The 16316-nt window shown below is 35.5% G+C and overlaps 1 protein-coding gene across 1 annotated transcript; it reads left to right on the top strand.

Annotated features, from left to right (window-relative positions):
* The first annotated feature begins 6625 nt into the window (after positions 1–6625).
* LOC128013507 (anoctamin-7-like) lies at positions 6626–14119 on the top strand. The gene is made up of 13 exons (XM_052596559.1): positions 6626–6751; positions 6998–7055; positions 7245–7393; positions 8571–8678; positions 8764–8900; positions 10010–10067; positions 10357–10467; positions 10767–10932; positions 13079–13169; positions 13247–13343; positions 13466–13609; positions 13716–13853; positions 13946–14119. The coding sequence occupies exons 1-13, from the start codon at positions 6665–6667 to the stop codon at positions 14090–14092; spliced, it is 1491 nt and encodes a 496-aa protein (XP_052452519.1). The 5' UTR covers positions 6626–6664; the 3' UTR covers positions 14093–14119.
* Positions 14120–16316: the final 2197 nt, after the last annotated feature.

The following is a 16316-nucleotide window of genomic DNA, read 5'->3' as shown; positions in this document are numbered from 1 at the left end:
TGATTTAAAACAGGCCTGATTCTGATCTCGTCTTCTGATCGGGAAGATGTGAGCACTGTGATGCCGCTGGAACCCCTCTCCGTGGAACCCCACAGGAAATGTTTGGATCCATCTGTGATGACTTCACAGGAAACTTCATGTTCTCCCAGTGACCTCACAGGAAGTGCTGAACTACATCTGTGACCCCCACAGGAAGGAAGAGCTTTCAAGGATGAGAGCCTATTTCCCAATTGTGATTTCAAAGAAACGCTATCAAATGACAGGGAGAGCCACTGTTTGTTCATCCGTCCTGTGTGTCATGATTTGGTCTTGACAAAGTTGAAATGAGATGTTCATTTTAAACTGCTTTTTGCCAAAGAACAATTGTAGGTTTGTTTCTTGTGTAAGTGAATGCTTCGCCTTCAGTTACTCCATAATTCCACTGTGTTTTGCGACGTTGAGTTGAGTGTGTGAAGGATGTATTTTTCCGTCTCCATGTCGTGCTGATCTTTGTCAGTTCTGCTGAAGTGCTGTCATGTTACGTTCTGAAAACCACTAAAAAGGTGAATCTCACCTATGTTTGAGTCATATTTCACTCCAAAGTTAATAGATTAGAATAGATTTGCATAAAAATGTCAGTTTGTAGAACTATAATGAATTTTCCCACTCGATTTCCATGAAAAAATAGCACATTATTCCACCAGATTCATTACATTTCATTAGATTGTAATGAGATCAAAAATCTAAAATAATAATGAAAAAATATATGAAAATGAAATGAATATATACAGTATATATATATATATATATATATATATATATATATATATATATATATATATATATATATAATTTTTTGTCAATTATCCAATTTCACAATTGCCACAAAAATATTAAGCAGCACAACTATTTCGATCTTTCATAATAATCAGAAATGTTTCTTGACGTTTTGAAAATCATTAAAACAGGCTCTGATGTTGGACTGAAATGTGTCACATTCTTGGAATATCTTGAGATTCACCCAAAAGCATTTTGTTATCGTCTGCTAAACTTCCCAGCATGCCTTCTGTGTTTCAGTGAGTTGCGTCAGACGTCATTGTATGCTCGATCATTTAAATCACCTGTTTCAGGTTGGATAGTTGTCGTGTGTGATTCCTTCTCCGTTGTTTTCAGTTGCAAGTATGTGTTATGAATCTGAATGTTTATGCTGTTGGCCAGTTTTTCTTCTGAATCAGGTTTCTGCTTCCATAAAGCAGGCCGGTTTTGTCATTTGATGTTTTTTGAATGCTGCTAAATTCACCTTTTGTTGGTTTATTGCTTTTGTTTTTTTTTAAACCAGAGTTGAATTGCACCATTTTAAAAGCTCAATCTGTAAGTGTTTGGCATCTTATTCCCTCAGCTGGCATTTAAACATCCACATTTCTGCATGGCTTGAGGCTGAGACCGCTAATCATCTGAGGTTGAGGTGAACTGCTAAATGTAATGCCCCTAAAAATTCTAACGGTTAACAATCACTGTATATATTGGGACATACACATTTGGTAAAGGTTTTCAAAGAAATTTTAACATTTTATGTGCTGTAGTTGAATGGAAAAGAGCAGCATGAATATTTCTTGAAATATCTTTCGTTTTTGTTTTTTAAGAAAGTCATACGGGTTTGTATGAAAGCTTATTTCGGCCACAAAATAAAAAATCACAACTGAGGATATTCTTCTCTGAATTATGAGTTTACATCTATATTTTGGGAGAAGTCACAGTCAAGTTATATTTCTATTTTGTGGTATAAGTTGGGACTGAGATGAGGTAAATTAAATTTTTGGGTGAAATATTGCTTTAACTCCTTAGTTTTTCTTCGTGTTGTCCATCATCACAAGTTTTACTCCGTGTGGTGTTTAATGTTTGTTTGCTTGAATGATTCACATCGGACTGAACGCCTCTTGGCTTCTCTTTTGTGTATTTATCAAACACCATGAATACTTTTCGCTGGCGTTACCATGAGGATTATGGGGCAGATGCCAGTCTGACCATGCCATGAAAAGGCATTTGGTTTTGGCCTTAAATATTAACTGTAGACTTATGGAATAAGATGTACATAATAAGATGTACATATATATTAAACACATTTCAAGTTAAAAGAACTAATGTAAACTTGAAATGTTTTAAAGCCTTTAAATAGCCAGTGAATACCATTTAAGTGTGTTATATATCTGCTTTCCAACTTCAGTCTCAAATAGCAATTTGTCAATTTAGAATTTCCTTTTGATCCATGAAAGATAGTTTTGACTCTGATTAATACTGATACCTGATTGATTATGATTCTATGATTCCGATATCTTCATGTTTTTGCTGGATGAAAGCCATTAATTGAGGTTTGGCTTGAATGGAATGGAGGTATCTATCATAATCTGACATTCACACTGCTCTTTCAGTGTTTCGAAGAAGTTTAACTTAAAGAAATGGTAGATATGAATCATAATTTAACCATAATGTCGTTTAATGTGCCACACAACACATTCCATTCATTAATATGGGGCTGTACAGGGTGATATTGTCCACCCTCTCACTGTTAAATACTGAAATAGTCTGTCATCATTATGAAAATGTTGCCTTATTTAATTTATAGAGTGTACGGTCACCATTTAATCGACTGTAGTATGTTGTCATCTCTCTTTTGTACTGCTGGCATTGATGTTTGAGAGGTCTTAGAGTTGTGTTTTTCTTTTCATTTTCTTTTTCTTTTTTTTTCTTTTTTTATGAGACATTCCCTGAAATATTAGTTGATGGGAAAATGCTCTGCCCAGCGTGTAGAACAACAGTCAATTTAGAGAGCTGTCAATGAACATGAAATAAAGGATATATATTATAAAAACAACATTTTCACTTGCTTTATTTTCAAAACATTCACTTTGTTACTGCTGAAATATGTTCGGTGTGATTAAGGAAATAAAGGAAAAAGTGAACTCTCAAAAAAAAGATTTGTTCCTGAACTGTTTAGAGGTCACTGGTGTATTAGAATCTTTACCATGAAAAAGTTTAATTTAATAACTAACAATGTATTTGTCACTATCATTAGCTGGAGTAACCATGAAATTCAGTAGAGGGCACTCCACTCAGGACCATTCCACCCTTCAACCACCTGATGTCACCATATCATTTGGACACTAGCACCTCTCATACTGTTGCACCACACCCGAACTACATCTCCCTTGAGTCACTGCATCACAATCACCTTGCCACACCTGCACCTCATTCATAAGCCAATTTCCTTGCCACACCTGCACCTCATTTACACACACATATAAGCGACACAATCACTTTCACTCACTGCAAAGTCTTGTTTAGCCTGTCTAGCATCTCTGAGCATTTTTGTTTGTGTTTGATCGTCCCGTGTCCGATCTTGGATTGTGTATTTAGACTCTTTTTCTCTGCTGCCTGCCCCGATCTCTGCTTGGTTCTGTTTTCGATTCTGGTACCCCTAACATACCTGACGCCATTCCTGATTTCTGCCTGTCCGACCATTCTCTGAATAAAGTTCTGCACATGGATCCGAACGCCTCTGACTCCTCGTTACAGTATTACGTAATAATAATTGTATTTATCTGAGCTTCTTTACGGTGTTTAGTCAGATTTTTAGTGTTGTCTAGACCTCATGCCACACATGAAAAATTAAATTACAATGCAGTTTAATTATTCATTTTTATTACATATACTCTTTTGGACCATGTGAGTACATGATGACAGAATTGTAATTTTTGTTTGGGTGAACTATAACTTTAGTAATTTATTTTCTTAATTGTATTATTATTACTATGAAAATATTAAATTATTTATTTAATAAAATTATACTCTAATAAACGAAAACTACCAGTAGGTGGTGGTAAATGGCTTAATCATTATTTCATCGAGTCATTTATTCATTCGTTTGATTTGTTCAAATGGCTGATTCATTCAGGAGTGAAGTAAATGGTTCATCGATTCATTAGGTTTGATCGACTTGAAGCGGATCATCACCATCAGACTGATCGTTGAGTGACATCAAAGTACCGCAAGAGCTAAGCGAGCAGACGACTTGTTGTGCTTTTGAATCGCTGTCGTGGTACTTTGATGTCATACACCAATCGGTCTGTGCAGCGCCACTTCAAATCCAACATGACCATGGCCAATGGTTCACCAAATCCTTTCAAAATGTGGATTAAAAATGAAGTGCCACTGTGGGTAGCTCAAGGTTGAACAGTTCTGATTTGTCTTTATATTTTGTGTATAAAATGCATTTATAAATTTAACACATAATTTTTGCTCCATAATTAATTAATCTAATTAACGGATTAAATTACCAGCCCTAATATATATATATATATATATATATATATATATATATATATATATATATATATATATATATATATATATATATATATATATATATATATATGTGTGTGTGTGTGTGTGTGTGTGTGTGTGTGTGCGTTTGTGTGTAAATAATAAGTGAGTCATTCATTCAACCGATTCACTCAAACAGCTGATTCATTCAGAAATGCAGGAAATTATCTTTATGAATGAGTCACTGAATCATTATTTGTTCACTCAATGCATGAATTCATTCGGTAACGAAACACTGTGTCGCTTAAAAAGTTAAAAGTTTTATTGTGGTTTTGTATTAAACTTTCCATTTGCAAAGTTCAAAACTGTGTCTAAAATTTAACTCATATCTTTTTGATTATTGAACTTTCACAATCGTGCAATTGTCCCCCATCACACAGCCAGTCGTTGATCTGCATCATGTGTGTCGGCAACTGCATCAGTGTAAGATTGTTATTTATAATGTTATTTCCCCCATTTAATAGCACCAAATAATAATAAGAAATAATGTTTAAAACTAAAGCTGAAAACTTAACCAGATCTCTTCATCTGAAACCATATCAGTCATTTATTAGTGTTTGGTTTCAGTGTGTGTGTGTTTTTTTTTTTTTTTGTGTCCGTATTTGCAAATGTGTGGGTGAAGTTGAGAGAGACTCCTCCTTAACAGTAAACACGAGCAGACTCTACCCTTTCTTTCCCTCTTCACTTGCACTCTATTCCTCCTTTCCTGTCTTAGAGTTTGTTCCTGCAGCTGCTCTGGAGTCTTGGAAAGAGCCGCTTGGACAGGCTTTTAAATATAAAGTCACCATCTCTGAGCTGAGGAGAACTGGAGCAGCGACGGTCAGCCAATGCAAGAGGAGGAGAGAGATTCAGGAAAGAAACTACAGGTGAGCAGAGAGATGACGAATAACCCCCCCCCCCCCCCCCAAACAAAAAGCACTGCCTATGAGCTGTGAGACGTAGTTGACAGGAAGTTGGAGTGTATTGTATTATTTATAAGTATCTTTGATCAAATTGTATGGATGAATAAATACATTTATAGAGAAAATGTAAAAAAACGTTCTCCTTTTTGACTAATAGGGTTCGAATCCTTGTAAGTCAAGAGTAATTCGGTGTGAAGTGAAGTCACTTAATTTGTCTAAACATCAAGTGTTTTATGGTTTTATAGAATTATATTTTTAAGCCATGATTCTAAAGCAAAATAGTGTTCAAAATTATCACATCAATAATACTGAAATCCTAATTTAAACTGGGTTTTATGTTACAAACAATAAAAAAAAAATATATATATATATATTCTACAAAGTATATATATATCAATACAATTACTATACAATCCATTTAGTTATAAAAATAAAATCCATTTAGCTTTGAACATTATATAAGCAGGATCAACTGCCTAAAATGATACAAAAAAATATTGCTACTTACTATGCAATCACATTATAATTGCTGTTAATAGTGTTCATCGTCTGGTTGACTATGTCTTGTATTAACTTAAAGCATGAATTGTTGTGACATGACACCTGACCCAGATCGACCCTCAGATGGTTTAATTGGTAAGCGCTGTACTCGCTGACCCCTCCACTAACATCCTCTTCCTCTGTTCTCTACTACATCTGCTTTACAGATCAGAGCTAACATTGCTGTAGTGGCACAAAAAGAGAGCGCTTAACACCACTTGGTTAGATATTTTGCTAAAACGCATAGATTTAAGTACTTCCAGTTATATGAAAATATATTTGTGTTTTATAAGCGTTTGTGTTTGTTTTGTTGTGTGTATGATGGTTTCTCAGGGACTCAAGCCTCTTTAAGGAGCTTTTCTATAAGTAGGTGCACATCTTTTATTGGGTCATGTTTTGAAGTGTTTCCTTTTCTGTATTCAATAATTAGTCATCTCACTTTTTCTACATGTCGGTGTTTAAGTTTTATGTGGACGTTTATTGTGAGAACTATTTTGCCCTCATGCTCTATTTGACCCAAGACTATTGCAATACCTCAAAACTACACTGAAACAGCCAAAACAGGGGTGCGTTTCCCAAAAACAACTATGGTCGCAAGTTCTGGCATTACCAAAATTTCTTTTTAAAGAAGATATGAGTATTTTTGTTCAGTAGAGGCATTAAAAAGGCACAGTAAGACATTTAAATGATATTTAAAAAATATATATTTAAAACTTTTTACTGATATTGTACATGGCAGATTTTTTTTTATGGTGCTTTATTACAAAACAATAACATATAATATCATGTTTTAAAGACGTGCAGAGGATTTTCAGATTGGTGGTCAGAAAACACACAGGTGAACTAGCTATTTCGGGATAAAGATGAAAAGGAAGAAGAATTTAGTGGAGGACATCTCCACGCTTATCACCCTCTCGGACCATCCTGAAAAAGCCTACGGGAGCATGGAGGTACCACAACCATCTGTGTGTGTGTGTGTGTTTAAATAAGTGCAGGTTTACAAAAATCATCAGTGGTCACAAAGAGAGGAAGCTAATTAGCAGTTAACAATGTATGAAAACATGCCAAATTTCCTCACCTCTCACCATTAATATCTATGATAGACATACATTACAGGTTTTCCTACGAATTTTCTATATGAATATCAGTTCTTCATAAACATATTGATAATGGATATGTCTGCATGTTACTCACAGATGAGTGCAGCACCTCAGGAAAACAAGAACGTGTTCAGTGATGGGGTCACCCGGATCGGTGAGGACTGGGCAGACAAACACAGCAATCAAAAGACTTGAATTTTGACAAAGAAATTCTCTAATAACAACATTTCCCATTCATTTGTCTATCAATGTCTGATAAATAGTTATTTCTGAATATGTCTGAATATTTTTATTTTCAATTAATTTGATCAACATGAAGACATCGTTGTGAATGTGTGGTCAGATTTTGTCTTGGTGTGGGAGGAATCTGTAAACCCCCTGAAGTTTGCAGAATCAGATGAAGTATCGTCCGGTTCCTCTCGTGACACTCACAGGAAGTGGAGGGCAGAGTTTCTTTCCAGACTCCAGACTGCCGGCCTTCATCAGGAGACGGTAGGTAATGCCATTACATTTACATGTACTACATACATCATGTGCATCGAGTTCTAGATTTGGGTTCCAGCCACAGTCCTATACAGCCTTGTGAAAAAGAAGTGTACTTATTATGGAAATAGGCATAATATAAAAGCATATACTTAAGCTCAAACTGAATGTAATGTGTTTGGAAAACATAATGATTTAAAATGTACTTTAAAGTAAGCAAGGCTTTATTACAATGTGCACTTTTTAAAAGTTTTCTTAAGTGTGTCAAGAAACTGTCATGAAGTCATTTATTTCATTAATGTTATCTGCAGTTTTTAAAAACTATACTTTACAAGTGCACATTCAATACATTTAAGTGCACTTCTTTTTCACAAGGCCAGGCATTGGAATATTCCTGCATACATGGCTGGAGATTCAAGACATTGGTTATACAGCATTAGTTTTTTTATTACTTTTCCACAACACTTCTGAACACCTTCCACACTGTCTGACAACACATAAATGCATCTGTTTAGCCTGGGCTGGCAGTCCTAAATACTAAACAACTAAAACTAATTTAAGATTAACAGTAATTAATACTACTCAAAATTGCCACATTCTGATGAATATTTATGCCAGGGTTGCTAGGTTTTCAAAACAGAACCCGCCCAATTGCTACTCAAAACTACCCTAAACTAGCCCAATCGCATTTCGAGAGGGGCTCTCTATAAAAAATCTCATTCCTGGGGGTACATATCATGTTATCGTGGTCGCTTTAACTCACTGACATGAAAAACAATCGGCGGCAACAGTGATAAAGTAGACCAATAATGCTGGAAAACCACAGACTTGGCAATACTGATTTATTCATAGCATGCTCTAGAGTTAAAACATTTTCTTTAAGGATGCTTCAACATCTTTAAAGAAGGATCAACACCTAAGTGCCCTTTTAAATAACCAAAATCAGATCTTATTAGGTGTCCCAAACCAAACTGTCTCTGTGTCTCGAGGTCCACTTTCCTGCAGTTTAGCTCCAAACCTGCTCAAACTCACCTGCTGTAACTTTCTAGTGATCCTGAAGACTTGATGAGCTTGTTCAGTTGTGTTTGATCAAGTTTGGAGCTAAACTCTGCAGGAAAGCGGACCTCGAGGGCCAGATCCCCTGTTCTAATGTCATTTTTTTTCTCCTGCTGTGAATGTGTCTCAGAAAGAGGTTTTGCAGGAAAAAACTAAGACAACTTACGTCCTTCTGAGTGCGCCCTGGAATGTTCTGTGTTATTATGCAGAGGAGATCAGCCTTCGAGTGCCATTACAGGTAAATCATACCTGATCTTTTAAATCAAAAAGTAAATGATACACTCAAGTATAACTTACTGTTCTGCTCTGTCGGGTGTTTTCAGGTTGTGACTACTCCGATATCAAACTGGTCTGAGAAGATCCTAGAAAAACTGCACATCCCGAACATAATGGCACAAGATGTGCCTAACCTTCCGCCGGACTACTACACCTGCCAGTTCCACACCAATAAACTAGAGAGGTACTGATCCAAGAAGCCTGCTGGTCATCAAATTAACATTAGCCATGTTTCCATCCAATGTTTGTGAATTAATCTTTGGAAAAATTTGGATATTGCATAAAACATTTGAAAATAAGCAAGTTTCTATCCCATGTGTTTAAGAGAGTAAAATCTGGCACCAAGTATCAATGATAAAATAATGAAAAGTTGGCTCAAAATGGGTAGCATGTGGATTTTTTTTCTTACATAATAAGATTGTGAATCCAGGAATGTATTCAGTAAATGTGATTTCATTACAGAATAAATAAATAAATAAATAAATAATCCACCTCAGCTGAGCACATACATTTGTAAATGTATTGTACAAAATTATTATTATTTGTATTTTTTATTTTTGCATTTGTGACCAAAGTTTTTTTTATGCAGTAGTCCCAAAATTTGCATCAAAATGTGTGGATGGAAACATAACTATTGACAGCCCTACTTCAAGAATATGCACCTCACACAGTTTTACCAAGTTGAGGGTTTGTGAATAAAATAAGTGAGCTTAAAAACAGTAAACCAGTAAACATGTATCCAAACCCTGCGTGCCTAACAAAGAGGATCTGAGCCTGTCATGCAGCACACAGTTCATACAGTTTAGTGTTTGCAGAGTCAGCACCTCCTTAAAGACTAACACATCACACACTCCAAACACACACTTACACAAAGTTCTTGCTGTGCCAAATGACCCATTTATTTACTCACACACACCTACAAACAACTTGTGTAATTTAATTTGGTTATATAAAGATGATATATTATTGGTTAAAATATAATTCATATAATATAGCATCATTTTCAACACAAGCAACAAGTTTACCCTAATGAAGTTATTTTAAGAAATTAGTGTAATTGTTTTGGGAAGAGCTCAGATATGAGATGTGCGGTCTCATGAATAAATATCACTTGTGAAATGCTTTACAATAAGGTTCCATTAGTTATTTTTAACTAAGGTAGTTAACCAATGTTAACTAATGAATGTTTTTGTATTTTTGTATGTTTTATTGTATATACTGTTATAAAGAGTGTGCAAAGAGAGTGATTAATAGAATACATGATCTTACTCTAATCTTTAATGCTGCTTTTAGGTTTCTTGGTCATGAAAACAAGGATACCTTTTTCAAGACCACACAGAGGCATCAGATAGTGAGTTTTGAGAGGTTTTTTTGTTTTGTTTGTTTGCTAAGCGATACGACATGATTGAGCTTTATACTGACACCTGTGGATTCAGCATTGCATGAAAGTTTTCAGTTACCAAAGCCAAAGAAACTTTTGCAAGCATATTTGCATATTTGTCACTCAAGATTCATTTATTTAAAAAAATGAGTAGTGTGTACAATGACTGTACAATGGACAAACATAATTTTTCACTTTCTGTAACACTGGTCACACTGGTCTGTCAATTTTCTGTAATATCTCTGTTCTTGTTCTAAAGCTGTATGAGATATTAGCCAGGACTCCATATGGATCGTTGAAGAGAGGGGAGGTTGGCATTGGCAGACTGGTTAGTGAGCACGTTCTCACTGCTGCTTTTCCCTTACATGAGGTACCGTAGTCTTCTACATGATATCAGAATATTACTTAAACACACTAATTATGCACATATTTATTTCTTTGTTTACATTTGTAGCACTAATTATTTTTCAATCATGAAATCAAAACTGACCTTTTTTATGCATGTTCTTTCATTCTTAATGGATGTTCTTCAACATTTCACACACACTCACGTACACACACACACACACACACACACACACACGAAGTCTTTATAATATTTCCTTAATCTATGCAAGCACTATATCGTGTTGATTTTGAACAGGCAATGATTTGTGTTCTTCTCATTAGGGTCCATTTGAGATGCCAGAGACTCCAGTAGATCCACAGTCTCTCAACATGAGACAGATCCTGCATCACTACTGGGCTCGCTGGGCTTGCTGGAGGAAGTACCAACCTCTGGATCACATTCGTGAATACTTTGGCGAAAAGATAGCTCTCTACTTTGCATGGTTAGGTATGACTGAACCTACAAATGTTTATACCAGAACAAAAAAACAACAACTGTATCTATCATATTTTTATAATAAAAATAATAATTCATATATATATATATATATATATATATATATATATATATATATATATATATATATATATATATACTGTATACACACACACACAGGTGCTGGACATATAGCATCAATAAGTTGATTTCACTAATTCCATTCAAAAAGTGAAACTTGTATATTATATTTATTCATTACACACGACACAGACTGCTATATTTCAAATGTTTATTTCTTTTAATTTGAATGATTATAACTGACAATTAAAGAAAATCCCAAAATCAGTATCTCAGAAAATTAGACTATTGTGAAAAGGTTGAATATGGAAGACACCTGGTGCCACACTCTAATCAGCTAATTAAATCAAAACACCTGCAAAGGGCTTTAAATGGTCTCTCAGTCTAGTTCTGTAGGCTACACAATCATGGGGAAGACTGCTGAGTTGACAGTTGTCCAAAAGACGACCATTGAAACCTTGCATAAGGAGGGAAAGACACAAAAGGTCATTGCAAAAGAGGCTGACTGTTCACAGAGCTCTGTGTCCAAGCACATTAATAGAGAGGAGAAGGGAAGGAAAAGATCTGATAGAAAAAAAGTGTACAAGCAATAGGGATAACCGCACCCTGGAGAGGATTGTGAAACAAAACCCATTCAAAAATGTGGGGGAGATTCACAAAGAGTGGACTGCAGCTGGAGTCAGTGCTTCAAGAACCACTACACACAGACGTATGCAAGACATGGGTTTCAGCTTCGCATTTCTTGTATCAAGACACTCTTGAACAACAGACAGCATCAGAAGCATCTAAAGTCAAAAAGGACTGGACTGGTGCTGAGTGGTCCACAGTTATGTGCTCTGATGAAAGTAAATTTTGCATTTCCTTTGGATATCAGTCTGGAGGAAGAGAGGAGAGGCACAGAATCCACGTTGCTTGAGGTCCAGAGTAAAGTTTCCACAGTCAATGATAGTTTGAGGTGCCATGTCATCTGCTGGTTTTGGTCCACTGTGTTTTCTGAAAATGAATGGGCAGAGAGTCAGAACTGCACTTTCACTGGTCACCGGGACATAAAAATAGCATGTATAGAAACAGCAGTGAAATATGATAAAAATCGATGAAAAAAATGTATGACTTTGCCCCAAAATAAGGTTTAAAATGCCTTTTTCCCCACAGGATATACCTTTACTACACATGCGCAAGGGTTCCTCAACTGTGCGCATACATCAGTGGAGCCAAACGATAGGCTTAAATGTTTCCCGGCTTGACTGTTAAAAGCAGATGATTGGCTTTCCAGCGGGAGGGGCGAAACATGTGCACACAACCGCCATCTTTGCCATTATGGGTTTTCCTTATATAGTTGTATTGAGGATTGAGGAAGTGACATGTCTCTTATAAACTGTCTCTGGATATATATCAGTCTGTGTGTAATTAATGAATATAATATACAAGTTTCACTTTTTGAATGGAATTAATGAAATCTACTTTTTGATGATATTGTAATTATATGACCAGCACCTGTATGTATGATTGATATATATATATATATATATATATATATATATATATATATATATATATATATATATATAATATTATTATTATTATTATTATTATTATTATTATTATTATTATTATTATTGAGTAATTCAACCAAATTTATGTTAGTTAATATGGTGAATTTTATAATTGTGTTCCATTTGTAAACATAAGTTAACTACATTAATTAACATACCTATTAAGCATTTATCATTTTTAGTTCATGTTAATCTGTTAATATTGTTTTATGTACTTGAGCTAACTTGAACTAACAATGGTCAGTTGTTTTTTAATTAACTAAAATGAACAAAGATCAATAAATACAGTAATACATATGTTGCAAATTGTTAGTTAATGCTAGTTAATGCAGTAACTAAAGTTAAGTAATGACACTCTATTGCAAAGTGTTACCATTAATGATTTTGTTAATACTGATTAGGAATACTTAATAATAAGAAAAAATGAAATAAAAATGCACCAGAAATCTTAACTTAAACTGTTTCTATCATAACAGGCTGTGACTAGCTTTCTGTCCGTATTTCTTATTTCCTTATTTCTGTAGGTTTCTACACAGGCTGGTTATTACCAGCAGCAGTAGTGGGTTTTATTATTTTTCTATTTGGCATCTGGCTGATGATCACTGATGTGGCAGCGTGAGTATTATCACAGTCTTGTTAATAATGGCATAATGTTGATGATCCAGCGCTGATCGTGACCTTTGACCCCACAGAGAAGAACTTTGCTCCAGTGGAGGCGCATTTGTCATGTGTCCACTATGCCACATCTGCAGCTACTGGAATCTCTCCAGCATCTGCTATACTTATAAGGTGACTTTTCTACAAGTTTTTAAATTATGTACAGCATTTTGGTATAAAGCCAAAAATAACATTCTCTGTGAATTAGCTATCACATTTTGTTCTCAAAAGACTTGTTCATCCATTTTCAATAGGCAGGCTTACTATTTGACAATGGAGGAACTGTGTTCTTCAGTATATTCATGTCTCTGTGGGCCGTCACCTTCCTGGAGTACTGGAAACGCACATGCTCCATACTGTCCCACCGATGGGACTGCTTCGAATTTGAAGAAATAGAGGTGATTAAATTAGTTACAGGGTGTCTTAACCTTCAATATTAACTAGTCCTCAAAAAAAAATGCTTTACCTCTCTTGCTTTCCATAATATTTCCATTCCGATGTTAGGAGAGGCCAAGACCAGAATTCACAGCATTGGCACCCATGACGGTTCGTAATCCTGTGACTGGGGCTGAAGAACCCTATTTCCCAGAGAGTCAACGACTGAGTCGTACTCTAACTGGTAATATGGTCATCATTCTAATGGTTAGTCAATGGATTTCCATCTCACATCTGTTGGGAAATCTTTAGTAATCCCAAAACGTTCAATGACTCAATATTATTCTTTGTGCTTGCAGATTGCCATTGTTTTGATATTCCTAATAGCCATTATCCTGTATCGAACTATCCTAAGTATCATTATCTACAGATCACAGAATGAGTTCTTCATAATTTTCGTAAGTTTCTTTGAATTTATTTTGATTCCTGAACAGATTATCTTTTGATACCTGACCAAATTATCTACATAGTGAATAAAGATTATGAAGTGACTGTTGCTCTTTTTGATTAGATCATTTGCACGTACATTTACATGATAATTTACATTATCTGACACTTCTATTCAAAATAACTTAAAAACCCTTGGGAAAAAGAAGTGCACTTTTAATAAAAGTACTCATTATGAAAACAATATTCTTAAAGGTCACGTTTTTCGTTGTTGTTTTTTTTTAAAGCTTTGATTGTGGTTACAGTGTGCAATATAACGTGTTCATGTTTCGCGTGTAAAAAACACAATTAACTTTTCTGTATATTTTCACACAATTAACCTGTATACCGCTGTTTTAACTGTCATAAAAACAGGCTGATGACTTTCTTGTTCTATGAAGTCCCTCCTTCAGATATACATAACGAGTTCTGATTGTGCCAGCTGTTCCTGTGTTGTGATTCGACAGCAGCTGAGCACACGCTGCCCTCCTGGAAACGCGATTGGGCTAGTTTTGGAGTAGTTTTGAAAAGCAAGTGGGCAGGATTTGTTTTGATAACCTGGCAATCCTGATCTGAACGCACGTGTTGGAGATGTACTACGAATCACAGGAGCGCCTTTACTGATGAGATGTGCACGAAAATCACATTTGATTTTTTGCACATCACTACCATCTAGTTTCACAAAGCTAAACATTGTTGTCCTTTGTGTAATGAGTTACAGAAACTTAAACGCGCCAACTTAAATAATAAAATACACTTACCAGTTGTTGTCCATAAACAACGCCTTCTCCAGACAAAGAGGGAACAGCTCCATTTTACAAGAATAATCTTTGTGCGAATCCAGCATTAAACTGATTGAGATTGAGCAAACTGTCCTCAGCAAAATGTGCTGCACATGGGAAACCCAGTTAAACATAAATTGTAACCATTGACCTCTAAGTACAGTATCCCTGGGAAGCCCAAACAAAGATTTTTGGACTCTGAGATGAAAATAACAGCGCTTCGACGACATGGCGATAAACGCAACTCTTCCTTCTTCTCTGTGCGAGCACAACAAGACCACGCCCCCTTTTTTGTGTATTCTTGTGGGCGGAGGTTAGTCAAAAAACGGTTTTAGTGACGTCATTACTGCAGGATGTAGAGTGATGTAGTCCAAACTGGTTGCTTGGCATTGAACTTTGAGCTTTAGAATTTTACGGATATTATTTATACTCTAACAACAACATTACACACTAACTAAAGTTTGAAACATGGGATCACAAAGAACGATACCTTAATTAGGACTTAGGTACATCTTTATATATAAATTCACAATTACTCATATTAAAATATGGTTAAAGAATACTAAAATACATAATATAGTATAAACTAAAATATAATTTAATGTAATTGCTATTGAAACTTGTGTGTCATGTTTAAATACATTTAATTACACATTTATAATGAAGAAGCTGCAATTTAGAACATTTAAAATATATTAACTTTCAATTTATTATCAAATGATATTAATATATATATATATTAATATATATATATATATATATATATATATATATATATATATATATATATATATATATATATATATATATATACACACACACACACACACACACATTTTGTCAAGGATACGCGGGACTCAGATGCAGGTAACAGAGTTTATTAGCCCACACTGGGCAAACAGGGAAAAAAAACAGAAGAATGGCTACTCCTCAGAGTAGAGCAAAAGAAATCTATCAGCGGGGACCAGTCCAAGCGTCTTCTGTGACGCAACGTCAGGTCTCATCCACCAGAGCGTCGTTGGGGGACGCAGCGTCAAGTCACACCAAAATCCCTGAAGGAAAGGACAGAGTGCAGAGAGGAGCTGGGGGTCAGGTCTCAGAAGATCCAAAAGAGAGGTGAGGCAGGGACCGGAGGCAGAACCAGTCTAGACTGACAAGAGCAGTACCCGGGGAAAGAATACAAATCCAAAAACACGACAAGGCAGGACTAGGCAGACAGGTTGAAACAATCACACTCGAAGCACAAAACAATCACAACGGTCTGACAAAAGACAGAGCACGAGAGGAACTAAAATAGAGGAGAGCTAATGAGGAAGGAGTGGCTACAGGTGTGACGGAACACAGGGAATTAAGGGTAACGAGTGGGAGGGGGAAGAAACACTGACAGCAGAACACATGAGCTGTCAAAACAAAACCCATGTGTTCTGAGACTAGACACACAGACAACAAGACAAAAATATAG

The sequence above is a fragment of the Carassius gibelio genome, chromosome B24 (assembly GCF_023724105.1).
Source record: "Carassius gibelio isolate Cgi1373 ecotype wild population from Czech Republic chromosome B24, carGib1.2-hapl.c, whole genome shotgun sequence".
In the NCBI taxonomy this organism is placed as follows: domain Eukaryota; kingdom Metazoa; phylum Chordata; class Actinopteri; order Cypriniformes; family Cyprinidae; genus Carassius; species Carassius gibelio.
The sequence above is the reverse complement of the archived record's forward strand: the minus strand, read 5'-3'. Positions and strand labels throughout refer to the sequence as shown.